This window comes from Anarrhichthys ocellatus, unplaced genomic scaffold, assembly GCF_004355925.1.
Source record: "Anarrhichthys ocellatus isolate YVR2014 unplaced genomic scaffold, GSC_Weel_1.0 scaffold6, whole genome shotgun sequence".
In the NCBI taxonomy this organism is placed as follows: Eukaryota; Metazoa; Chordata; class Actinopteri; order Perciformes; family Anarhichadidae; genus Anarrhichthys; species Anarrhichthys ocellatus.
In genome coordinates this window covers 9980778-10007873 of record NW_022280036.1, presented here as the reverse complement: position 1 = coordinate 10007873, position 27096 = coordinate 9980778, and the positions used below count along the sequence as shown (strand labels likewise).

The window sequence follows — 27096 nt, the reverse complement described above, 5'->3', positions numbered from 1 at the left end:
TATATATATATGTATATGTATATATATATGTATATATGTATATGTATGTATATGTATATATGTATAACACTTTTTCACACAACTGTATATACATATATATGTATATATATATACATATGCAATAGTGAAACCATATATACAATGGTTTCACTATTAGTCAACCCATTTGTCTATAAAATATCAAATTACATGTAAAATTCCCCTGATTGATGCATCTTATGTTGGTAAAAGGGGGAATGTCACAGTTACAGAGTGTCCCCGCTTAGCAGGTATGTTACAATAGTACCACCTGGTGGCACTAAACCTCACTCTTGTTCTGTCAGACTTGAAATGAAGAGTACATTATGATCTGTTTGTGGATTCATAAACACACTGAAATGCCAGTTTGAATCGTTTTCTTTGGGCTATAGAGACAAATGCCGTTGAAGTTTGCTGCAGGTTCTGTTGCTCCTACAAAGCGAGAGAGCCCAGTTTATCTTCAAGCTTATTACATAATTACTGTGAAACTCCAAGATTGAAAGAATCCTAGAAATAGCGCGTTCATCGTGTGTAGTTTCGCCTCGACAAAGGCTATTTTTGATAGTTCCATGCTGCAGCATGATCAAACACGCACTCTTTTACAGAACTCTTAAAACTCAATTATATTCTGTAAAGATTATTTTAATAATTCAATAAATATAAAAGAACATAGATTTGATGATAGGACAGAAATGTGCAATCTGCAAACACTTCATATTGCAATAAATCACTTCTCAGAACAAAATAATACTTTTTGAAATGTGAGAGGGTTACACATTTATCTTACTATATCTTTAATAGGACAAAAAAACAATATTTCCAATTTGACTATATGTGTCGGATGAAGTTTAGAATAGGATTAGATTTAAATATTGTACAAAATAGAGAAAAATCATTAAAATCTAGCATCTTCAATGTCTTGTCAAATTCAGCATTGTGGACAACTTCAAAGAAGTTAATCACGCTCCTGTTTAAGTATTGAGAGAAAAAATAAGATTGTTGGAGAAATTTATAGCATTTACCATTCGATTTAAACGCCTTAGTGAAGATGCATTTTCCAAGACGATGTACCTCAATTGTACAAACACACCCCTCAGATAAATCTATGACAGGAGAACATGCTAAGACATCGGTGTGCTCATACACAACCAGTTCAGTTTCACATAAATTGATGTTTAAGTATCTGTTTGAGCGGTTAATAATCTCACAGTAGTACACAGTAAATCTGACATTGAAGTAAAAACAGGAAATACACCAAACCAACTGCTTCTATGAATATGATATTTTTAAGAGATTAAAGAAATCGATTAAGTTACCTGCATGTACATTCACTGCATCAACCATCCAGAGCATTTCTAAGCAGCAGAAATAAGTTACCTTGGTAAACCGGCAAAAAAAACAAAAACAACTTGCTTTCATTGCACAGGACACAACAATCGCCATTCGAAGAACAATTAAAGAACACAAATAACATAAATCAGGCCTCATAATACAGTTCACCTGGCGAAGAATGGAAGCGGTAAAAAGCTGGGTAAGACATCGAAACCTCAGCCCGTTAGTCTTATTGAGAACATTGGTGTATCATCCAGAGTATGGACAGCAGCTCACATTTCCATACTGGCATGGCAAACATTATTGGGTGGAGATGAACACACATTAACTTATGCAAACCTTGAGAACCCATCTCATCCGTGATTTTTCAGATTTACAAACCAAGATGATTCCGTTTGGCTTTTCTGGGTTGCTTACATCTTAGTCCACATAAATCAGCTGTGTTGACAGTCTTTGTTCACTTCTTCATTACAAATAGGGAATCTTTTGGAGTTCGGCATCCTGGTTAGGAAATATTACATCAGCTTCTCTACAAGTTACGATGGCTGCTAATGTGAAGAGGAACTGCTGAAAATGTGTGTGGAGCACCTTCCAAAGGAAGAACACAGGAACTCACCCTCATGTCAACAAGATCAACCATCACACGTTTCTTCTCCAGTTTCATTCTTTCCTCATTGCACATGTTTGCCAAAGGCAAGCACCGGTATCACTACTTTTTAAAAACTAAAATCCACTTTCAAAATGTGTGTGACAGTTATTGCTGTGGTGGTACACGTCATTAGGTTGAAATTGGACACGAGCATGTTAAAATAAATATCAAAAAGAGAGTGGAAGTTAAAGATGCTACAAAGAGGATGCAGGAAATTCATACGCTTTTGACAAAACAAATGTAATAGCAAAAGTGATTCCAGTCAGAAAAACAGACAGATGTTTGCACCAGCCTCAACAGGGTACTGATTACATCGGGTTTTTTCCCCAATTTCTAGCAAGAAAAGAGAAACCAGAATTACGAGTTTTACGCCAACATCCCACAAGTAGCACCTTTAATTATCTGGCATCAAATAATGAGCAGAGCCTTCAACAAAAACAAAAATCTAATTTATCTTATTTAAAAGATGTGCCACAAACACAACAATATTCACAGAAACCAAAAAAGTTGTGCAAGCAGCGGCCAGTTTACACGTAACACCAGGAACCCCCCCCCCCCCCCCCCCCTCAGCAACTTGAATGACAGCTTCATGTTCCTGAGCCGAGGGGGGGGAGGTGACGCCGGGGATCAGCCAGCAGATGAGGTGCTGAGGTGTTTCATGTTCTACGCTAGTTTCTTCTGCAGCTTTTTCTGGAAGCACACAGGCAAGATGGAGAGCACAGCAAGTACACCGAGCACAGCCAGAGAGTTCCAGGACACGGCCTCGCCAGCTGTGGTCAGTTTGTACAGTGTTGTCCCCGCGTTGATCGCTACAAAGGATGGCGGGGCCACTCCTGTGAGTAAGCCAGGTTACAGGTGAGTCAACGACAACAAACAATACCAAAATATAGTACAGACAGTCAGAAGAAGGAGACAAGTCTTACCAAGAAAGGTACCGATGAAGAAAACCCCCAAAGGCACATTGATGACCGGTGAGGTGATGTTGATGAACCAGTTGGGAAGAAAGGGGGTTATCCTCAGGAAGATGATGTAATTGATTAAATGATCTCGATGTTTTTCAATCTGCCAGCAAAGAGTCATGAGCAGAATGTCAGTGAGTAACCTGATTACCAGCAGTTCCCACCTGAGGATTTTACAAGGATCAGTTGATATTAACAATATGAGCACTTTTGTCGTAATGGTTATTTCAGTAACAGTTATACCATTTTGCAATACCAGTATTTATTTTTGGTAAATCCAACTTCAGCGTTTCAGAATTCCACTTAAAGCTGAATTAACAGCATTCATGCAGTGTGAACAAACAGAAAACACAAAATTGCTCAAACGAATACACCTTCTATTCAAAGTACAAACTCAGTTATTCGGCTTTTACCTGCTGGGACCATTTGTGTGCTCTCTCTGTGAGGTATTTGTAGACAATGGGTCTGCCCACCAGATATGACAGCATATAGCAGAAGGAAGCACCAAGGCCAGAGCACTGCCAACAGAAAACACACACAGCAAGGAAACATTGGTTACTTCCAATCGCACACGCACACACCTTGCCTAAAATCATTGTCACTCTAGAAATTGAACTGAAAAATAGTAATAGAGTGGCCACAACTGACTAAGGATAGAGGGGGCCGTATCTTTACAGTGTTGTCCGTACCAACGCCTGCCAGATTCAATTATGACTTCATTGAAATGGATATTAAAAATGGATATTTAAGAGGCATGACGCATTAATGTAAAAGAGAGCATGTTACTATTCCAGTGCACAGTTGCTCATCATACAAAATACAGCATTTGTTTTGAATCACACATTTGATACCGGCCTTCCTCACTCACCAAGCAGACTAAGAACAGAGCCAAGGGGAACGGGTAAAGGTATCCAGACAGGATGCTGAGGAAGATGGATCCAGGGATTGCAAATGTCTGCAGGCTGACAAAAGCGTTAAGGTAACCCACTTTGCAAAAACAAGATCAATTAACAATAGTAACAGACAAATAACAATAAATACATCAAAAGCATATATTCCTCCGAGCCCTCTAGCCTGCTGGTCTTTCTGTAGAATATGTGATTTGAAGCGGTCAATGTTACGGGAGAAAGAAATGCACAAAAGGATAGAAAACAGTATTTTCCTGAAATGTTGAGCACGTCTCCAGCTAGTTCTACACTATTCCTGATGGAAAGGTCAACTGAACTGAAAATCTTTCTCTTAAAATGTGAGTTGCTTTAGAACTGACTGTCTACACATCCCAGCCAATGATCCAATACGTGTCTTTACATGAAACAAGACATGGCTGGGTGCCATGGTTCTGTTGTGTTGAATTGTTTGAGCAGATTCAGAGGCCTGACCCCAGTTATCAACAAGTTCACTAAATTGTTGTTCTCACTTCGATCCATACATTCTTTAAAGACCTGAATTCCAGCAAGGCAGTTCTGAAGACACAGCCCAGTAGGAAGCTAGGCTAAGATGGGCAGGTAGATAGATATCCAAGGATACAAAACATATGTCGCAAAGTAGGCCACCAACACTTGGGAGTAGTACGTGTCTTTGTATTTGGACAGCACGGTTCCCAAAGCTTTGGCATCATCCATGTCTTTAGGGATCTTGATTTTCTCCATTTCATCACTGGGAAAAAAAAACAAAAAAAAAAACTTCAGTCATTACATATTTCTCACAAACATATTCTGTTTGTTTTCATCACAGTACAATGCATACCAAAACTTGAATGCTCAAAATGCTTACGCCACCTCTGGATTTTGAGCATCATGTCAAAATGAGTAGCTCGGTTTGATCTTCTCTTGACATAGAAATACTGCCGAAATCAGGCAACTCCTGCAAACTAAGGAAACGTCACCCGACCACGAGTGTTACCTTTACCTGCCTCAGCTTGTCTTCACTCGCTCGACTCACACTACTCCACACCTCGAGCGCAACAACAACATTATGTAGACCCGACACTGTGACTGGGCTCTTTGTTAGGCGACCTGTTAACTTCAGGATTTACCTAAATCATTTACTTTTTACTGACATTACATTGGTACAACCATGAGCCTCAGGTCCTCAGAATGAAGGACATCAGGTATTCTAACTCAAGGCTGACAACTAAAAAGGTTTAAGCTTTTTAAAAATTCTACAGATAAATCAGTACAAATTTGTATGATATTTTCTGGCATGTGTCTATATTTTAGCCTTCATATTACCTGGTATTATCTTCTCCTGTAATGTCTCTAAGTACATGCGTTTGTTACTAATGTGTTACCCTGTGTAGTACTAAAGGGTGTTAAAACAGCCCCTACTTTTACCTTGATCAGAAACATCAATACAATAATGACATGCATTGAGTACAAAACTATAAGCAAATCAGAAACTGTTACACTTCAACATTGTTTTTGAATTTAACTATTTATGACATCCTATTTACTCTTCTATGTCTATCATTACCACTCAGTCAGCTAAGTTTAGTTTTAGTTAAAGTAATATATCCCCACTTGGGAAGCAGCAGCACGGAATACATTTTGGTAATCATGAGAGTCACAGCTTCATTACCACACTTACAAATCCACTGCACTATGAGCAAATCGTTTTGTGACTGCTCAAAAATGCATCTTAGATTTTAAGGGTAATGAACATGGCTCTGTGGATGATTACATTTGGTAACATGTGGGTGGGTGGGGGAGATAACTTACTCAGGAAGCTCTGGGAAGTTCCTGTAGACCAGGTACATGACTGAGGCCGCGAAGGTGAAGATAGAAAGCAGAATCAGGAGAGACATGCGTGCAGAGCCGCCTTCAGTGTGCTGAGCCTCTGTTGGGGAAATAGAACTTATTTAACAAAGAAATCAAGAAGTTACTCTAAAAAAAACAGACGAACTAGCTACCAGGGAGCCCTGTGTAATCTGCTCATTAGTTTTGCGTCACTTGTTCAAGCCCCTACAGGGAAGTGAACTCCCCCCTTGAGACAGACTCCTGCTGTTTCTGAGCTGGTCTGTTAAATCATGCTCTACGGTAGCAACGGTTAAGTTCATGTGTCAGAATGACGCGTCGTGTTAAAGGAAATTAGGGTGTTTAGTTGTTTTTTAACCAACTACAGGACTCTGGAAATGTAATTGAGAGATGAACGAGGGAAACTTAATACAGATCTTTGAAAACAAGACATTCGTATTCCTCCAGACTTTGGGTTTCAAAGAACAAGCGACAGTTGTGAAACTGATGAAATCAATTACAAGTCAAAGTAAAAAAAAATGCTTATGTGGTGATTTATGTGGACGGACACAATTATGGAAATTATTGTTTTCATGTTATTAACACACAAATATGTTGCGTTTTGTTATTAGGACAATTTCGCATAATTTTGTAATAGTGTAATCTGATCAGCAACTAAGTACTTCCCTTTTGAAATCCTGGTTTCAGGGTTTGGGAAATGTTTTTTATTTGATTTATTTCTTATTACTTCACGACCTTCCGTCTGAAAAAAGGGTGTACACGTTCTGGTTTTCTGCATGCGCGCCTGGTGGAATGTAACTAATTTGCATAAGATTGTACTTCAGTACAGTTTTTAGGGACTTCTCCTTTAATAGAGTACTTCCTTTTCATGCAGCATAACACTTCTATTACACAACATTTCAGAGGGGCGAAATTGTACTTTTAACTCCACTATATTTATCGACAGCTGTAGTTACAAAACAAATTAGGATATTAAACACATAACAGTTAATTTATCAAATGTGGTGCGTTGTTATAGATTAAACTATGCAACAGTATAGAAAATGGTTCAAATTAGCTCCACCTCGAGCAACTACAACAGTAAAATGCTTCTTACACATTAATGCAGCAGACATAATAATAATAATAAGAATAATTAGAACAGCAAATGTACAAAATAATTCATATTCGTATAACAATCAAAGGGGCTACTTTTCAGCACAGAGTACATTCATTTATGATTCTTTCAGTACATCTGAGAAAACGTACTTTAACCTAAGTAACATTTTCTTCACAGTGATGTATTGTTGCTGAGTAACGTAAAGACGAGACCACGGCTCGTTGGACGGTCTTTGTTAATTAGACATCTAACCTTAGCCTAGCTCACAACAATAGATTTTTACTCTCATTTTAATATTCGTGACAACTTAATCACATTCAGCCCCGTACTAAGGCTCATCAACATGGCTTGGTGTGTAGGTTAGCTAACGTAACACTAACGGGACAGCGTTATAATCTTCATTAACTAGCTATGTAGCGTTAGCCACCGGAGTCGTAGTCGGCTAGTTTTCGGCCAACGTTAGCTTTACGTTAGCTCCGGTTCTGCAATCCGCTTGACCGCAAAGTCGTTATATTGCTCAATATATGTATATGTACGTTGGAAGGATTTCCTTTCCTCCGCTTTTGCTCTACATTCATGTTAACAGTTATCCACCACAGAACCGGAACCAGGACCCACCTTTCAGTGCTTCCGAGGCACCAGCATTCGCCTTCACCTCTTGTGTCGAGGGCAAACCGTCGTTCTCTCGTCTTTCCTTCCGCTTTTTGGCCATTTTTCACTTGGATAGCGTTGAGGTCTGCTCGGGTACCAACGTGTGTAACGGCAACAGCCGGTCGGGTGGAGTGGCACCGGTGAGGTGACAGCCCAATGACACGTGACACAGGCTGACCTTTCACCTTCACGTCTCAGCACAAAACCCTGTAGTATCCACGACAGCGCCCCAGGCGGTGTCTCCGTTATTAACCTTTAAACAGTGACACGTGCTGTGTAAGTCGGTGCATTGCGTTTCATATAAAGTAGTGAGTGAAATGTTTAAAGTGTTTTACATATCTAATGAACAGAATACCTTTTATTCAGCTTCATTAATCTCACAGCTTCAGTTACTAACTTACTTGGTCTAGTAAAAATAATTTTGAAGGACAAAACTAAATTCGACCCTTAATTGGCAAGAGTCAAGTTTTTTGGAAATGTATAACCATATTAAACTCAGTGGGCCATAGGGCAAAAATGAGCAGGCAGGTCTCTATTAACCAGTGTTCCTCCAATTCTTTATGCAATGCGTGATCAACCACAATTACTTTAGAAATACACAGAATATAAGAACACAAGTTAAATAATGGGTCTTAAAAGTATACTTAGACCCAAAACAGGTCCCCGAGTTTAGGGAATAAAGATCATCTTAAACAGCATGTCAGCGGTTGTTTTAGTGGAGCATGAACCCAATTTCCGTTCTTCTATTCATGTGTCTCAGTAAACTGACTAAGTCGCAATAAAGGGCCCAGAGCAGGTAAATGAATTCTGCTATGGTTTACCATAACTTTTACACCTGTGCTTTTCCTAGAGACATGCCAGTGTTTTCTTTGAAAGTAAAGGCCTATTCAGCATCGATTATGGGCTCCGTAAAACTGCAGTGCCGTCATATCCTCTGTCCAGCGCCCGTTATGTCTTTCTACATGTTGCTGGACAACTCACCGGGCTGCTCGTCTCGGACGCGACGGAAACGTTAGAATCAAGTTGTCACTGTGATCCTTTGATTACATCTTTGCTTCAGAGTCGCTACGTGGAACCAGGCTTGTGTTTACAAAAAGTCATCTGAAAATATTAACCACTTACTTATAAAGTAGGAAAATACATACGCCTGTATAAGGAAACACGCGGGGTCATGGAATCCCTCAGCCTTTTTTTTTTTTTTTTAATATGTTGTGTATATATAGATGGTTCATCCATACACCAACCAAAAGCTTGAGACCTTCACGATAAGTCCAATTGTACACGCTTCAATGATGTATTCAATTGTACTTTCAGTGCTCACAAACATGTCCTGTAGCCACACTGAACACCAAGAGCATCCTCTCCTTTTCCTGAAATCAATAGTTTCCGAGTTGCTCACTGATCCACTCTGTAACCAGATGCTTGACAACCAGCCGTTACAGAAGTCGCTTGCAAAGTAACAAAGTTACAGCTGTTTATCACTTTAAATAGTCAATTTAAAAAATTTGCAGTCTGATACAGAAGGCTAGGATACCTGAACAATATGAAAGTGCTAGTCATTAATTTACAGAGATCAGGCATCACATAGTGCTATGAAGTATCCAATATGCTACATATGAATACAGCTGTTAACACCTTACAAATGCCTCTGGTGGTTTTTCAAGGCTACTTGAAAAATCAATAACCTTGGCTTGTATGTACATAAACATGAGCGTTTGTTTATGCAGAAAATAATGTAGATATCACCACTACCAGAGGTATAATCTTATTACGGCCATTTGGCCACAACAGTGATAATGAAATATTTAGTCCCATCATCAATTTCTAACTGTCAATCCCCCAAATTTGTTTAAGTGGGAAAAAAAAACAAAAGAGTTGCCGCCATGGTATCCCCACCACATTGGGCTCCAGAAGACAACGTTGTTCAGAGCTTCTTCTCCTGCATCGTGCTCAAGTTCTTGGTTTGTTTTCCCCAGCCATTGGTTGCATTTTAGTTGCTTTCCCACATCTTCCGGCGCTATTTCCCCCGTTTGACAGATTGAAGAATGACTGAGAAGAACCAGTTCTGGAACCACTACTTAAGGGAACAACACAAGCTTTTTTTCACTTCACTACAATCAGTCACAGAGTAATAAAAAGTAGAACGGATGACTCAATTCATTCCTGGAGCAGTGCCTCCAAAGTTGAAAGTAGATGGCACCACTGGCGCTGTGAACTTGTACCCGCCGTGTTTCTCGATCATCTTGGATTCTGCAATAAGATAACAAGCAACAGTGCTTAAAAACCACAGATGTGACCTCACGGGAAGTCTTGTTTACTGCTCATGTACACAGCTGGCGCTAGACCACCCCTAAAAGTTGGCCATTTTCAACCGGCCCGAGACAGACGACATGTCGCCACGTGAATAAGGCTTTTAAATCTCTTCCCTGTCCACAGAACACAGGAACAGCATTTGGAGACAAGACTAGGTGCCACACAGTGTGATCCAACGCGTTTTGGGGCATTTTATGACTTTATTATTCGTCAGACAGATAACAGGAATGAGGAGAGATATTGGGAACAACACACTCAAACACTGGACACTGGGGTTCTTCGACAGCTCCTACACTTTAGGCCACAAGCGTTAACAAAAGCCATGCAGGCAGAACGATCCACAGTGTATTGGCATTTTACAATTGAACTTGGATTTTAACAAACATTTAATTACGATTCTATTTCTTAAATAATCATCCCAGATTCATATCTTAGTGCCCATAAAAAAGGCACAAAGGTGGCTGATTGCAACATGCTGGACTGTATAGTGTAATTGGATAAAGGCTATGAATACTAGTTATTTTACTCCAGGTCAATGTTTCGATGAAATTGCATTTATAAGAACATTTAAAATTAAAAAAAAAAAAAAAAAAAAAAAAAAAAACCCAACAGAACTCAATAAAAAAAAAAGCAGGAAATAGTAGTAGCATGTAAAAAACAATTTGCTTTATTGTCAGACTGAAGTGCCGCATCAGAGTTTAATTGGAAATTTGGATTGCAGTCTCAGCAGACGCTCACCATGTGCTGCCCGTCTCTGGTCTGCAAGTGTGCCAATGTCCTGAAGGTGTTTGCCCTGATCCTCGTCAAGGGTCTGTGTTAGTGCCTGGTACCATGCTGGGTCACGGCTCTGGATATCTGCATCACAGTAAAGTACGATTAGTGATCCATACTTGTTTCACAAAGCTATTTAAATCTCATTTTGCTCATCACAAGCTTTCACATCAGCAGGCGGTCCTCTTACTCTGTAGTATGGCTTTGAAGATCTGATACTCGTCCACTAGGTTGTCTTCATCATCTACAGCTGTAGTGTAGCCCTCGAGTGCCGTCTCCTCAGCATCATCCTCCTCCCAGTCCTCGTCGTCTCCGTCCTCTCCCGCCTGCTTCGCCAGCATCTCCAGGTACTCCTGGCCTTCTTCATCAATGTCGTCCTCGTCACTGCCCAGCTCGGCTGCAGTCATTCAGAGTCAAGGGAACACGTTAATACACTCGCCTTGCAGAGGAATACTGAACTTGGCTGATGCAACACTGAATATATCAACACTATTAACCTACCGTTGTTTTCGTCGTCGTCCTCCCCATCTTCATCGTCATCATCTTCGTCATTCTCGTGCTCCGCTCGACAGGCATACGCCCTCTTGAGGCCATTGAACAGAAGGATGGCTGCTGGGAGAAGCTGGATGGCCACCTGGTTGACAGCCAGAGGCCTCTGCTCGAGGTCAATGAGCGCACAAATTCCAAGTATGCACATCTTCCTGTCATGAAGGCTGAGGGGAGCAAGGGGAACACAAAACTTTTTGTTAACAGTTGTGAAATTTCTGTTACTAGCCGACTGAACAAAAGAGCCCGAGAGACCAGCATTTAACATCTTCAAATAATTAACGGCAAAACAAAGTTACAGTAGTTGCAGCCATAGTTCATACATTTGAAAAGTATGACATTGAATATGATTAATAGCAGGCTCAAGACATGCATTGGCAGATTTAGAAACTCTTTTAACAGTCAGGACTGAGTGTACTCGAGTGCTTATTTACACTGTTGAAATACTCATGAAACCCTTACCCAAGGAAGCAGTCCACATCTTTGAGCCACTGAGTTATGAAGTGGTTAGTGATAGGCTCCGTGTTGTTTGGAAAGCGTAGGTTCTCCAGAGTGTTGAGGAGAAGAGGGGGGCTGTAGTAAAGTGCGGCGATAGCCACCTGCAGGCACATAGTCCTCAGCTCGCTGGTCTTCACCTCCCGCGTCAAACGCTCCAACGCAGCAGCCACAAACAACGGCACGACCTGCAACAACAGACCGTTGAGCTCTATTGAAGATAAACTTGCTATTACTTTACTTTTCTGGTTGTAGCTTTACAGTTAACTAGTTTGAGGTGTAAACTTGTTAAGATACTGACCTGGTCAATGCCTCGACCTTTGCACTGCAGAATGATCACCTCCAGTAGCTTGGCTGCATGGCACTCTGGGTCCTCGCCAGGATCACCTGTCAGCACCTGAGTGAAGTGACAGACTCAGGTGAACCTCCTAATACACACCAATCACCTCAAATAATTAGCTGGAAACACAGTTCGTCACATAATGCACTATCAATTGCATCATTGTACCTTCTTGCACATGCTATAGATGATCTCCAGGTATTTGGTGTCAGATAGGAGAGTATCTGTGTCCACTGTGACATAGTTGTGAAGAAGCGGCATCATATCTGAAACAGAAACATTTTCCCACAGCTGAGTTTACCGAGTTTGCTAAATTATATTATTGAAAATTGGCTGTTACAGAGTATGGATCCGGTACTAATGATCCTTTTTATTTTACAACTTAAAATCTAGTTCTCAGCCACACACACACACACACACACACACACACACACACCTGTGAAGTAGTCAAATCCATCTTGCTGGAAGACTTCATACACCAGTGGAAGGAGCTGCCACATCTGTGCCGACACCTGCTGGCAGGTCAGGCTGTGAGCCAAGGACAAGATCTCCTCGTAGAACTCTGGGAAAAGAAAAGGTCAAGACAAGTGAGTCACTGTAGGTAAATATAGTCTGTTTATCAATAGTCTCAAAGGCCGACAGACAGTTGTAGTGCAACATGCTGGTGGAATGTGGATGGACCTGCTTACCCAGTACATGTTGCTGCAAGACAGTGCCGATCACCTGCAGACAGATGCCCTCCAGCTGCTGGGTGATCTGAAACAGCACGAGGGTTAAAGGCAATGAGGACTTAAATCAACATAACATAGAAGATAAAGCTGCCTTCATCAAATACAGAACAGCATGTTCCTTGTACTACAAACACACGGAGCATCCCGTTGCAGCCATCGAGCTCGAGTTAAAAATAAAAGAGCGATGGGAGAGGAGATTTGCTGTTGGTGTCTAATGAGAAATGAGGATAAAAAAAAAAAGAAAAAAAAAAAAAAATTGTACTTCCAGGATTTCCCTTTTATTATTAAAATGAAAACAGCTACAAAAAGTACAATAATCACATCTAACAAATTACTGCAATATCCCAGAAAAACGAACTTGCTCATTTGTAGGCTTATAAACAGACATGTAGCCTGTTCCAACATAATAGAAAAGACCTGGCTTTGCTGATACTGTCTATCGATCTCCTCCGCTGCATTTCAGCATCTGAGACAGTGCAGCGCATGCTCACAGAGCTTCTCCGTCTGAAAATAACTCATAATTAATGTTGATGCATACACAGTATGCTGCCGACAACTTCAAACCAGTAAAAAAACAGTTTTAAAACATATTTTAACCAAATGTCTGTAATGCAACATTATAAAACTGAATGTTGATTCAATAACAACCAACCAGCCATACTACATTTTGAGTCAAATCAACTAGAAGCAACAAGGATAGGCACCTCGTCTCCATTAATGTTTTTCATGTACCTGGTGTTTCAATCCTGTAATGTCCAATTCATTGGTCAAATAAAAGTGATTCCAGTTCTTTGTAGTGAAGTGACATACATTGACGTATCACTGAAAACTAAACTGTTGAATCATCAAGGAGTTAATTATCCTCAGTGTAAAGTAATGCTTGGTCAAATCCAATGGCTTCGAGCACAAGCACTCCTGTGTTTAATCAGACATGGTGGCGATATATCTAGCGTCTGCCTCAGCGTCTGAGTCACTTTGAACACAGTGAGAACAGAGCGTGTTCCCAGGAGTTGGTGGGTGGCTGAAGTGTGTTGGCAGGAACTCTACAGCAGATCAGAGCTGCTTCTGCAGAGGAAGTGGCACCGAGATGAGTGATTGGCCTGAAGACTGTGTGTGTGCGTGAGGGCAGCACGCCTAGTGCTATATGCTGCTTACCTCTTTGTGGTCCTCCACCACACTTAGCAATGTGTCAATGGTGTTGAGGATGCCCATGGCCGTCACCGCCTTGTCATCTCCTCCCTCCTCATCAGGGCCTGTCTGAATCACCTGGTTGAACGTCATAGCCTGACAAAGAACAAACACAGAGACTATTATGATTGTGTCCACAGTCGCTTTCTGAGAGGGGAACATCTGCAATCAGTGCATTCACATGACAAAAAAAAACTGCTAAAATGACGAAGAACTGCTGTGCAACTGACTGCACAAGTTTTAACAAACTTCTGGTGGCTCAAGAGAAGATAAGCAAACATGCTCTCTGGCATTTTGTCGAGACAATTACATTCCTGGTACCTTAACGTGGATATGTAGTTGCCATTATTGTCTGGCACATTACAGTTTTAGAGAAAACCAGATCATTGTCTCCTTTTGGATTAGTCAGTGGGCGAGTATTATCTTGGCTGCCTGTACTTCATCTGCAGTATAGCTCATTTTCAACATTTGTTTTTCTCCTAGGATAGGTCTCCTCATACATTACAGCCACGGGGGAAGTTTATCAAGGCACCGAGTGATGGCATTATGTGAAATGACAACATTAACATGTAGCGTCTTTTACTGCTTTGCACTTACCAAGTGCTGCGTCATCTCCACTGCAATTGGAGTCACCTCCTCGCTGTATTCACAAATCATCTTCTGTATGACATTGGTGAGGTCATCGTTTTCCGTTTCCCTGACGATGTGCAGGAGTGCCTGCATCACTGGCCGGATGAAGGGGGTGATGTATTCTTTGGCTGAAGAATAAAAACGCACAAGTTAATTCAGACACTCAAAGAAAACTACAAACTTCATAGAAGAACGATTGTGTATGAAATGCCGTCGGTAGAACACCAGCGGCATGACTTGCTCACCTTTCTCCTGGTTGCTGATGAGAACCTGCAGGGCAATAGCAGCCTCCACCTTAACCGGCATCTCGTTGTCATTGATTAGACAGAGGCGGGTCAGCTCAAGAGCGGTCTGCAGGTTCTGGTCACTTTTGAACTTCACCTCACAGAAGTAATGCAGCACCCAGCAGGCCTGTGTGAAAATGGAGGTTAAGGAAAAACAAAAAGCAAAGCACTGAGTCAATAAAACAAGTTTGTGTCAATTCAAAGCCACTTTATTCCATCATGCCAAGTCTTAGGTCTGCCTGTTTGGGCATGATCACTTACTCTGGCTCTCATGTAGCCCAGTTCACTGCGGAACAGGGGGAAGACGTGATTCTGCAGCATGAACTCCATCTGGTCCTTATAAATCTTTTTCTGTGGAGAGAAAGAAATAAAAACTGTCAAGTTTCACAAGACAGTTAAACACATCAAGTATCCGGTATGTTTACCTTTTCTAACTTTAACACAAATAAAAATCACCCACAACTTTGTTGGATACGTTCTAGAAACGGTTCAGATTAGGGATGGGAATCGAGAATCTGTTCCTGGTCAGATTCCTCCGTGGCTCTTGATTCCTCTTCCTGATGCTTTCCGTTAACATGCATCATGTTTCAGTTTGTTTGGGAGTGGAGCATGGATGCATTGACTGGCACCATGGCACAGAGGATACTTAGCAGCGCTAACAAACCTTTGGGGACACGCCCTGTTTTTCCCTGATAATGAATGCTACATTATCAACAACAAACCCGAGTTGAAATTGGCAGAAGAAGAGCTAGTTAACATTGCCGTTACCCGTTCTGCTGGGCGAAATAACAGAGCTAAGGTTAACGAAGTTTGCATGAGTCACATTATGGTCGTGTAAAATGTTTTTGGCGAGAAACTTTAGTAAATCAGTTTAAAAGGGGTGTTTTCAGAGCGATATAAAATAGATATTAGAGGGACTTTTGATCTGTTGAACATACTAACTCCAGGTGAAAATCTATCTCTTGCCCCTGTTAGATCATAATTTCCAGCTGAATGCTGACGAGGGCTGTCCTGTCATGGTAAAAACAAACAGCAAGGTGCGGTGAAAATGTTTCAATGTTCAAAACCTGTTCTGTTCTGAAAGGAAACAAAGGTTTTATAATCTCTGTGTAGAAAAGATGAAAAGTCAAAGAGGTGGTGCTATCAAGCTGGCTGAGAGGCGTTTACCTTCAGAAGGATTTCAGCCAAAGAGCCAATCATGTGGAGGGCACCATCCTTTTTCCTGGGGTCAGAGGCGGGATCAGTGAGAATCTGGTAGCAGAAGCCCATTGTCTTTTGTAGCACCTAAACACAGCAAGAGCATACCGGATTAAGCCTCGATAAATATGAATTGTAGGGACAGTTCTTCGAACTGAATTAACCAAAAAAAACAAAAACATTCAACTTGCCTCTTTCCTCTTGTTGCAGGCAGTGAAGAGGAGTGTCTGGGCTGCTGTTGTTGGAGAGATGAAGTCCTCAAATACATCTAAGGGAGACAGCAGAGATTGGATAAATGATTGGCCATCACAAGTACACAATAATACTTCTTAAGTTAATGGCAGGCATCAACTTTCTCTGCTTACCAAACTTCATGCGGATGTACTCATACGGATCCTCTTGCCACAGTTCCTCATCACTGTCTGTGTAACACATGAGGGGGAAGACCACATCCTGAATGATGCCCTGAAAAAACACAATAAAGAGTCACAATCGGGGAGTGATGTTGGCTGAAGCGGTACATATTGGCAGCGCTTTAGCTTCATGCTTCTACTGGGGACAACTAGACCATCAAAAGATAGTTTCACAGTGCTGTTACTGCACAGCTACCATCTAAGAGTTGTCATTTTAAGGATATTTAGACATGTTCTATGCGTACCTGGATGTGTGGTTTGAGGTTTCTCCACGTCAGAGCATGTGCTATGCCCTGGTTGATGTAGTTGAGTGTCTGTTGGAGTACTCTGGGAGCCACATATTGCTTTTCCTTGAACTGGTATAAGACTTTCAGCAGCACCTAGTAGACAGATGTACAAAGAAATTCCTTACACACTTGTGAGGTGCACTTCAAAAGACACCGTTCAGTCCGACTGGAGAGCTGCTGCTTACATTACGTCCTCTGAAATCCTTACCTGTTGAGCAGGAACTGCATATTCCTTGAGGAAAAGTTCAGCAAACTCTGCATACTCTTTTGTTGTGTTGCCTGGGCTTCCATACCTGGACAGATGGTTTAATATAGCAAACGTTAAACAGGTTTGTACGTTTTACTAAAAAATAAAAAAAGGTAAGAGAAAAGTGTATAGATTTTTACCTCTCAAACAGACGAGCCATAATGTGAAGGGCCCACTTCTTACACTTCCACCACGGCAGCTCGGGTCGCTCATCTTCATCTACCTGCATCGTCTCCTGCACAAACCAAAAACAGCGTTAGCACAGTCAGCTTGTGGATAACTCAAATATTTACATCTTGGACAAACAAATCATTTGTAAGGAGTAATTGGCAATATTGGTGGAGTATGAATGAATTGTGTCTCCGTACCGGAGGCACATCTCTATCCACTACTGTCTTCAGGATCTCCATCCACTCCGTCAGGTTCTGCCTGTTGATGAGTTCCAGAGGGAGGTTGTACTGTGGAGATGAACAAGTCCGTTTTTAAGGATACATCTTTCTACACCAAACATTGAGTTATGTTCACACCAAAAGGGGTCACAGATTTAAGACTAAAATACTTATTTTATTAAAAGAAGTTGTGCTTTTCAAAACACAGAGATTGCGCAATACTGCTGTAAATAAGATCTGCCATTACGCCGACTTTGCTTTTCCCCATTGAACCAAACAACGGCGGCGTAATGCCTGCCCGGTGTGTGATTTCAGACAGCATGCCCACACCGATGTTCAACATGACAGTGTCAACGTCTACTGTAAGGTATAACATGACTGTGACTGCACCTTTACCGTCCACGTTATAGCGGGTACTGGTTGAGCAAAACTATTGAAAGGCTTTTTAAAACAAATCTTTATAAAGAAAAAGACAAACAAGTTTTTATTCTTCTTCTTAAGCCCCCCCCCCCCCCCTTAAGAGAAGATGCCATGAGCGGTGACATTACCTGGAAGAGGGCATAGAGGATCTTGAAGATCTGTTTTTGTATGAGGACAGAGTCACTGGAGTGGTCGGGGAGGAGCTGGATAAAGCGTTCTTTCAGCATGGGCATGAAGATGTGCATGGCAGCCACGAGAGGTTGACGCTCTTCTGGTTTCTTATATCTATTTCACAATAGCACAATGTTAACCCCCCCCATGTCATGTGCTACAATACAAAATAAAGTTTAGATTGAGAACCCTGACTTACTCGTAGTTTTTGACGAGCTGGTAAAGGCAGAGCAAGATGCCCAGCCATCCTGCACTGTTGTCTGACTGCAGGTAGAAGCCAATCTTGTCCACGATGGTCGTCCACTTGCCAGGGTAGTCATGCTTGATCATGTGGTGGATACATGTCGTCAACTGGACTCTGACGAGTTCAAAAAAATACATGTTTTGATTGATTAATTTAGACAAACTGATGAAAAACAAAATCTCCTGAGCTCCTCTCACTCTACTCAACCTGCAATGTGTAAGTGTGGTTACCTGATGCGCTCGGGGGAGTGAATGATGGCCTCCACTATGTTGTCTCGAATGAACAGCCGGTCCTCATCTGGGATGTTGTTGACAGCAGGAGTCTCTGTGACTGAAGCGTCGCCGTCACTCCAGTGCTGGGTTATCATGTTCTTCAGGTAAATCACACCTAGACAGAGAGAACACCACAAGGGTCAGCCCTTTAACAGTACAAAAAAATAAAATATAGACTACGGACCACTACGACTATTTTACGCTTCGGCGACTGCGCACTTTCTTAGCTTATCTGTCTCAGTTTAGCTAGCAGGCTAACTCCGCGGCACTTCAGAGAGAAAAGTGACAATGGTTCAAGTACAGGATGTAGATTGGAGATGAAGACCCGTTGAAGCCCAGCTCAGGGCTGTTCGGCAGACGGTCGGCCAGCAGGGATATCCATGTAGACCTGCCTGCTCCGTTTACAGAGTTTCCTCGACTGGGTGAGACAGTCCGTTACATTATTTTGAAAGTGCGTTGCTCACTGGCAGCGGTGGAGGAAGTCTTCGGCAGAATACGTTGATGCAGCGTGTGGGAGAAATATAGATTAAAAAAAAAGCAAGACAAGCTAACTAATGCTACACAGAAGTGGATACAAACTGCAGCCGATTAGTATTGTGGAAGATGTCGGTCTGAGGAACGTTCTCAAGGTGCGTTCGCTGTGAACGCAGCTTTAGGATCGCAACGAATGCCGGCACGTATGAGCCTCCCTCAAGACGCCATCATCGACCACCATCACAAGAAGAATACGCGAGTTGTATTAAAGGAGAGGACGACTAAAGCGACGGCGTTACAACGTGCAGCAGCTTTTGCCCTCACTGGAGACTACTGGACATCGCTGGGTAACCATCATCACCTTGGAGTTACGGCATTATATTGATGAACAGTAGAGCTGCATTCACATGCTCCGACTGTCATGAAGACACATTTAGCTGAAACGTGCTGAAACATTGTATTCCTGTTGCACAGCAGTGGAACGTTTCACATACAGTCAGCACACTGAGCACAGATAGAACTGCTACTGTGTAAAGGGAATACTGCTGTTAAAAAGCACTGTTTGCAAACCAAATGTTATTGCACTTGGCCATAACAATGCAATTAATCGCAAAAAATCCATGCGATTAAATATCTTAATTCTCAGAGAGAGAGAGAAAGAGAAAGAGAAAGAGAAAGAGAGAGAGAGAGAGAGAGAACTCATGTGCAACTTATTGTATACACCAGTGCAAGTGATTGATAGTCTGATGTAAAGCAGCTGCAGATAAGGTTGAACACCATGTATGGAATTTTAAAAACCATACATGGTGCACAACCTCATGCGACTCCCAAATGTTAACAAATCATATTGACTGCATTTACATCAAATAAATTCTTCCATCTGTAGTTCTGAATGTGGCACCAGGCTGGGAGTCGGGTTCACTTCCACAATGCGGGCCCCGCTGCGAGTCCTGTGGCTCACAGGGAGCGCCGTCTGAGGCGAACGTCAGACTGCTGACACAAACGTCTACACCGCTAGCGAGGCAATCATAATCCAGCCTATCAATGCTGACAGAGCACAAACCCCCTCCCCTTATGACCACCAGACTACACTATCACCCAGCGCTGCAAAGCCACGAGGAATCAGTCGCGTAAATTAGAGTCATGGACAGGAGGAAAATGACTACCTGAATGAAACTGCCGAGAGGCCAACATATGGTAGAAAAGGACAAACTAAACCAAAAATAAAATGGCCATATAAATGTGGTGAAATACCGACTTCAGGTATGATAACAGTGGTGCTTAACAAACTCAGCTATTCTGATTAGCCACTCTCTAATATAACATCTGAACAATTTGTGTTTCTCGTGAATTAACTATTTTAAATGACCTTAAAATCAAAAACAAAAACAAAACACATTTGGCAGCAAAAACCTCAGAAGCAGAGATCTCAAAAACGCCTCATGTACCGGACATGCTGCCAATACGGATTCAAAAACAACTCAAACCCACATTCAATGATGCTGCCTGTTATAAAACCACTTTGATGAAAGCATTTGATCATCTATTCACTGAAGATATGTAGTAAGCGCCAATAAAATGAAATGATCGTAGCAGAGACAGCACTTTTTTAATGTTGGCCTGCTTTCCAACATCAAGCCAGACAGGAGCTACACGCATAACAATCCGACGGACTTGTGTATCGACTAAGTGCCAAAACAATAAGTTAAGATAATGTAGCCCTAAACGGACATGATTCAAACATGTTTTTAAAATGTCATCTCAGAATAACGATATAATCAATTTGTCGTCAACAAAGGGTCGTTTCCTCTTATTACTTAAAATGTTTCTCAGAGATCAGAGTACAATGCCAGCATGCATCTCCATGGTCCAATCAGCTGACACTCAAGTTGTACCTCACCCATATACCGACACTCATAGTAAATGCCTTAAATCGACCCAGATCCAGCTGACCATAAACTGTAAAGAAGACTGTATATAAATACCATGTACAGTCTAAGGAGCTGACAGCTAGCGACGGACTTGGTGAAGTTAGAAGGATACTCGTGTGACTTCATCCGTTCAAAATAAGGTGCTAACAAGGATACATACAGAATACATGTGGCAGTAATATTAAATGGATTATATTCACAAGCGGTATAAAACATTTTACATGTACACCTTAAAAATTAATTTAAAAAACACCACAAAATGATGAGGGAAATGTCGTTGTTCTTAGATTTTCGGCTGCTGGAAAACAACTTAATGAAAACATAATTAAATGAATTATTCTGGATAATGACAAGAAATCTCTCACTACATAGACACAAGATCAAGAATTATTATCAATTTCGAGATTAAATTTCAATATTTCTACCACGAAATAGCTACATTTCAGATGTGAAGTCATTGCTGTATGTAGTGAGAGATGTCCTGAAGTCAAAAATCAACCATTTTCAGAAATAATGGAGCAATGTGTTTTTATAGTGTTCTGAAATGAAGCCATTTCGCACCAGAAATGTGTGAATTTTACGATGGAAAATCTCATAATTGAGTCAAATTCTTGATTTCGTGTTTGCATGTCGTCAGAGACGTCTACAACTCAAATTATCGGTCATTGCCAGGGATTCTTTATTTTCCAGCAACACAAAAATCAAAGACAATAGAAATTAACCTCACAACTTTGTGGTATTTTCTTTATAATGCATAAAGGGATACAGGCAAAAAAAAAAAAAGGTATACTTCTTTTGAATATAATAATGAATATATATAAGCCAGTTTGTATCTACCCTTGTTACCACCTTATTTTGAAAACCGGACGTAATCACAAAGGAATCCTTCAAGGAGCCTCGAGCTATTCTTGGTATCCGTCCGTTAACTTGGAGAGAGTCCAAACCGAGTCCATACCGTCAGCTTGAATTAATTTACCGTCAGCTAATTTGATTCAGAACAGCATCAGTGCAGTCTGAGGAGCTACTCCTCCTCTATTCTGCTTTAAACACTGTCAAGACATTTTTCCTACAGATGGAAAAGTAATTCATTGCACCATAGCACAGCTCTTTATCGGCTTAATTTGCTGCTACAGCTATGAATACTTGAGGTGGACACACAACGATTCAGATGCTATCCGTGTACTTTTTGCAACAACTTGTGGTCATGAATTTCACTTTGAACACGTATGTTTCCCTCCCTTGACACCTTCCTCACAGAGCAGCATTTGACTGAAGCAAAACAAGCTATATTTAACAAATTCCACATGTCCACTGCTCTTCAGCGAGGCACTTTAGCCACACAAGAACACAAGTGGGAGTCATGTAACACGGCTAAATGATCTTTTCAGAAACTATTATATAAGTGACCTGTTTAACTTGGGATCGTGGAGAATATCTAGTCTATTTCTCACGTAACGCAATCGGACAAAATTGGAGTCCGATGCAAAGTGGTAGATCACAGTGCCGAAACGTCAACCCACATAACAGCAACACTGACAATAGAAAAGGACAACTTAATTTCCTCAGCAAGTGTTATTTTGTACGCTTTATAGTTTGGAGCATTGATGACAAGGTGAAGTATTCATCCAGCTTCACGAATAATTATTTCTACGTCTTAAAATCTATCTCAATCTAATTCTGGATTTTTATTTGGAGATTTAATCTCAGTCGCAATTGCAAAGTCCTAGCATATGAAGGTCATTAATTAACATTCAACCCTCTGATAAATGTCTTGAAATGTCATTAGCAAACCAGTGTAATTGCTTTTAGACAGTTTTGGAGAATATCTTTTAATTAATTAGGTTGTTTTCCCTGTAAGATGCGTTTTTAACAGGTCACATCTGGCAGCACCTTAACCCTCAGTTAGTGTTTTCAATCTCCATCTCAGCTTTAAGTCAAGTCAGTTGACTGTAAAGAAGTAATGGTCCCACTCCTTAAGCTACCAGAAGATAGCAGGGACTAAATCCCTATTTTTCGTGATTATTTTAAACTGCAACATTGAAGACTTTAATTTAAATAAATGTCTTTTAAGTCACGGTGGCTCGCTGAAGGAGGCAACACAGTGCTGCCAAATCAAAGCGCAAGTCCGTTGTTTTCACTCAAATAGAAACTCTAAATCAATGAGCACTGTAACACTTAAGATGAATAAGATATGCAGAGGGGGTTTTATGTTGCATCTAGTTTTATATAAAGATCATCTTTCACAGACTACAGGACTGTTTTCTCAAGCCACGGTCTAGACTCACCTGCTTGTCTGACAGGCAAATCCAGCTGATCAGACATGGTGACACGCAGCAGTGTGGACACAAAGTTGACCTGGGTGTGACCCTGAAAATCAGAAATGAGAACAGCTGAATGTAAAGCGGTAAGAAAACACTGAAAACATTAAGAATCACATTGTTCATACAGTGTTGTGTAGAGTAGGTTTCATATGAACCCTACTTGGAGTTATTAAGCCAGGAGGTTGTATTTTAGACAAGTTCAGCACACATTATGTTTAGCTTACAGGTGTCGCACAATCACTATTGCTTAATATTTTGAAATTGATGAATAATGTTTTGCCTTGTTACATTATTTTAAAAATAAGGTTGACAGCCCATATAGTTCTGGGCTATTGTCTCCTTACAGAACTAAAGCTGCTATTGGTTGGTTCAACATATTGTCGAGCCTTATTCAATTTTTATCTGGCCATTTTCCACGAAAAAACAAAGTCGGAGTTATGACTAAGCAAAGCGCTGTATTTAGAAAACATGCACTACGACAGATTTACTCCATCCTCCTCCAGTAGACATGACTTTTTGTTCTGTACACAACTCCAATAACTCCAGCCAGCTGTGTAGGAATACTCTCCAAGCTACGCCATTCAAGTGAGCCATTACTATCAATGCATGTGTGGGTGTAACAAAAAACCAGCCCAAGACAAATGCCACTGCCAAAAATAAACATGGAGGAAGAAGAAAAACACACTCCACACATGTGCTATGCCGGGATTATCATCACTTGAATATGAAACATGAAATAGGCCTTCGTTTGTGATAAATGTCACACAGTGATTAACAGCACAGATAGAGAGAGTGGAGCTGTGGTTCTGAGATTTGTAAGTAGTCTCTCAAAATCGGGCTTCAAAACAAACAATTCAAGGACTGCATGTACTTATGATCAATACAGGTGATAAAAACAATCTGTGAGCATCATGACATGAAGGCTCTAAGTTCATATATTTAGGACGTCCATACTAACTGATAGACATTTATGGGAAACTATTAATTTCTGTTTTATTATACATAACGTTATGTGTCAAACAAGAGAGGACTCCATAGTTTAAGTTGTAGTCAAAGTTACCAAGTCCAGTCTCAATCTCAGCTATTGAACCTGTGTGAGAGTTCATTTGTACAGAGTAACGTTACATAAGCTTGCAGACGACACCAAATGTTATAAACACTCTAAAGTTCAGCGATAAGCAACATACTAAAAATTAAAAAGTAAAGCATAACTGGAGAGAGAGAGAGAACTTTTTTCCAACAGAGTTGCTAACTCTGTTAACAGTAGCTCACGTGGAACTATGCTAACGTAAAACTTAAATTGTATATATTTTACTAAGTAGCTATAAAGTCACCTATCACTAATTAAATGTGGCAACGGCAAGCAACGACGAAATTGTTGGTCCGCGAAAATGTTATTGCGTTGCTGAATAATGTCATCACTTCAGGGCTTGTCACAGTGACACGTGAGCAGCAGCTATGTAGTGGAGCTATGGCAGCTCACCCAACAAGCTAAGTTAGCTAGCCGACATTAGCCACACGGCTAGGACTCAGTGTCCTGCTGTTAAATACGCTAACTAGCACATGCCCCACGTTTCAGGTTGCTTCACTTGTTGTTTATCACACCTGTCAACGTATTATTGTGTCGTGTCAGCTCCGAAATCAGTCAAAACTATACCAAAAACTGTGTGTGACGAGCTAATAATGAGCTCCTTAGCGGAGCGTGAGGCGCTAGCTGGGTTAGCATTAGCGACACAGCTGGCTCAACATGAAGCTAACGCTGGTTGCTGGAACATGAGTGTCATCGAAATAAAAAATACTATTGAATTCATACTAACGGCTCTACGCTGGTGATAGAAACGAGGGCATAATATGAAGTATAACCGCTACTTGTCGAGTAGCGGAATGTAGCCGTTGGTCGGTCACAGTAGCAGTAGCAGAGCCTGCGTGATCGCACCATCTTGATGTTGTGAACGGCCGAGGCCCGGCCTGGGACCGCGCCACTACCTCCATCACCACTAACGGCTAATCTCAACTTTTACCTCGTTCAGCTGTCTCTCCGCGGCCTCCCGTAGATTGGGGTCCATCGTGCCCCGAAGGGCCTCGACTAAAGACTCAGGATCCATGACGAAAACTCTGCTTACGGCTCGGATTTTTGTTATATTTCAGACGTCTAGCAATTCCCAGTCACTGCGCACATGGACGCACAGCTCTCCGGTTACCCGGCGCGAAAGGAAGCAGTGAATAAAGTACCCGGATAGATCAGCGCCAAATTTGTGCAGCACGAACATCCGGCGGCGAATGCACAGCCTCGGGAATTGTAGTTCCCAGCGTAACTTTGGTACAATTTGCCCAATGTTATGCACAGTGCTTTAAAGACATAGGGAATGTGACCCCCCTGCTGGTTGCCCTCATTCCAAAAAAGGAAATAAACATTTTGACTAATTCGTCAAACAATGAAACGGTCACAACAGGTGTTCACGCACTTAACTGAAGAGTATTAGTTATATATTATAAAAATATGATAGATTTGAATTGTATGTCTCATCTGATCATAATCCAAAATACAGAACTTGATCTTCAGCTATAAGAATCTATGGTAGATTATACTTAGTTGTGAGGTCCATCATTTTGTCTGTAGACCTCTGTCACCATTGAAGGTTAAATCCCTATACTTTCTGTTGAATATGGCATAATTATAAACAAATCAAAAAAGGAGAATCACAAATATCATATTAACTAACTAAACCTATACAATAATAAACATAATGAGATTAAGATAATCAAATTCATACTGACTAAATCAATCTTCAAAAGAGTGTTAAAAATAGTTAGGCTATCACATTGGTCAGGGCACTGTGAATTAAACACTTCAATTTACTTGACTTGTTGTAACTTTCTGTCAATAAGATAGTGATATGTATTTGACTTAATCTTACTGAAGAACGTGTTAACTATGCCGGTATTTCCAAAGAATGATGTAACTATTCAGGGTGTGCTGAGGGATGATTGGACATTCAGTAATCAGTAAGTAGCCTATTCATACACATTTACTCGAAACAATACAAGGCCAAAATGCAAAATTTTAGTTTCAGTTGAAGGTGTTATTGTAGCTCATAGTGTCCTGTTAAAATTGGATGAGGATGCTTTGGTGGGAGAATTATTCAAATATTTTACGAGAGCAACATTAGCAATACATATGTGATACTCCAACGCGAGTGCAAATCCTACCTTTAAAATGTTCCCTCGATAAAGAAAAAACAGAAGTATTATAAAATGTTAAGAACATGTTCGATACCAAACGTGAAAATCCTTCTTATGCAGCAGAAGTCTTTGGCATAGTTATATTATTACATGCATATTTATTACAGATGCATTCATAAGCATTTAAATGTGGTAAGATGGTTAATTGATCGAGGTGGAGCTAACTTTGAATGGCTTAATTTGAGGTTTTGAGTTTATGATGGGAAAACAGCTCACAATGTTTTGTCAGAGTTCAAATGAAGAAAATAAATTAAACGAACACCATGTGGCGCAATCATCACACGTCTCTCTGCTGCGCCACCGTCACCGCGCTTGTGTTTGTGTGTGAGAGGCGGACAGTGAAACCACAGAGATTGATTTACAGCTGGGAGACAGACGTCTGGTGCTGCTGGCGAGGGACAAAATGTGGCTTCGAGATGAGCTTTTGAAATCCATTTGGCACGCGTTCACGGCCCTGGACGTGGATCACCGTGGAAAGGTTTCCAAATCTCAGTTAAAGGTGCGTTTCAGTTCTCTTTTATTTTTTGTTTTGTTTCGAAGTTCAGACGCTTCGCAGGATGAACAGACACTCACATTTACTATGTACTTCATCTCAAATTTACTGTGTACTTAATCCCAAATGTACTGTGTACTTAATCCCAAATGTACTGTGTACTTCATCTCAAATTTACTGTGTACTTAATCCCAAATGTACTGTGTACTTAATCCCAAATTTACTGTGTACTTCA

At 40.9% G+C, this 27096-nt stretch overlaps 3 protein-coding genes across 3 annotated transcripts in view; 1 reads left to right on the top strand and 2 right to left on the bottom strand.

The window, feature by feature from the left end:
• Positions 1–644: 644 nt before the first annotated feature.
• tmem41b (transmembrane protein 41B) lies at positions 645–7894 on the bottom strand. The gene is made up of 7 exons (XM_031846418.1): positions 7429–7894; positions 5676–5793; positions 4486–4614; positions 3827–3920; positions 3372–3476; positions 2923–3061; positions 645–2832 (listed from the first exon to the last, which is right to left on the bottom strand). Exons 1-7 carry the CDS (start codon positions 7520–7522, stop codon positions 2663–2665), a joined length of 849 nt encoding a protein of 282 aa, XP_031702278.1. The 5' UTR covers positions 7523–7894; the 3' UTR covers positions 645–2662.
• A 100-nt stretch (positions 7895–7994) lies between these two features.
• On the bottom strand, positions 7995–25359 carry ipo7 (importin 7). The gene is made up of 25 exons (XM_031846417.1): positions 25147–25359; positions 23090–23171; positions 18358–18514; positions 18083–18241; positions 17841–17997; positions 17272–17361; positions 17044–17138; positions 16865–16949; positions 16615–16749; positions 16322–16421; positions 16148–16224; positions 15927–16043; positions 15021–15110; positions 14721–14886; positions 14443–14603; positions 13813–13941; positions 12616–12682; positions 12363–12488; positions 12095–12192; positions 11888–11983; positions 11554–11774; positions 11047–11258; positions 10736–10942; positions 10513–10629; positions 7995–9711 (listed from the first exon to the last, which is right to left on the bottom strand). The coding sequence occupies exons 1-25, from the start codon at positions 25228–25230 to the stop codon at positions 9614–9616; spliced, it is 3126 nt and encodes a 1041-aa protein (XP_031702277.1). The 5' UTR covers positions 25231–25359; the 3' UTR covers positions 7995–9613.
• Positions 25360–26719: 1360 nt separating this feature from the next.
• swap70a (switching B cell complex subunit SWAP70a) overlaps positions 26720–27096 on the top strand; it is a 7640-nt gene continuing 7263 nt past the window's right edge. Inside the window, exon 1 of the mRNA XM_031846839.1 lies at positions 26720–26867. Within this exon, the coding sequence (XP_031702699.1) occupies positions 26772–26867 (96 nt within the window). The 5' untranslated portion in view covers positions 26720–26771. The remainder of the gene's footprint in view (positions 26868–27096) is intronic.

Bases quoted from the DNA above. Each gene is read 5' to 3' on its own strand.
- tmem41b (XM_031846418.1), bottom strand. From the start codon at position 7,522: ATGGCCAAAAAGCGGAAGGAAAGACGAGAGAACGACGGTTTGCCCTCG. The intron at 3,921-4,485 runs GTATCCTTGGAT...CGCTTTTGTCAG, and splicing joins TACTTTGCGACATATGTTTT to CCTGCAGACATTTGCAATCC. The intron at 2,833-2,922 runs GTAAGACTTGTC...GCTTACTCACAG, and splicing joins CTTCATCGGTACCTTTCTTG to GAGTGGCCCCGCCATCCTTT.
- ipo7 (XM_031846417.1), bottom strand. From the start codon at position 25,230: ATGGATCCTGAGTCTTTAGTCGAGGCCCTTCGGGGCACGATGGACCCC. The intron at 16,950-17,043 runs GTAAAAATCTAT...CCATCTGTCCAG, and splicing joins ATGGCTCGTCTGTTTGAGAG to GTATGGAAGCCCAGGCAACA. The intron at 12,489-12,615 runs GTAAGCAGGTCC...TTCTTTTCCCAG, and splicing joins CTTGCAGCAACATGTACTGG to AGTTCTACGAGGAGATCTTG.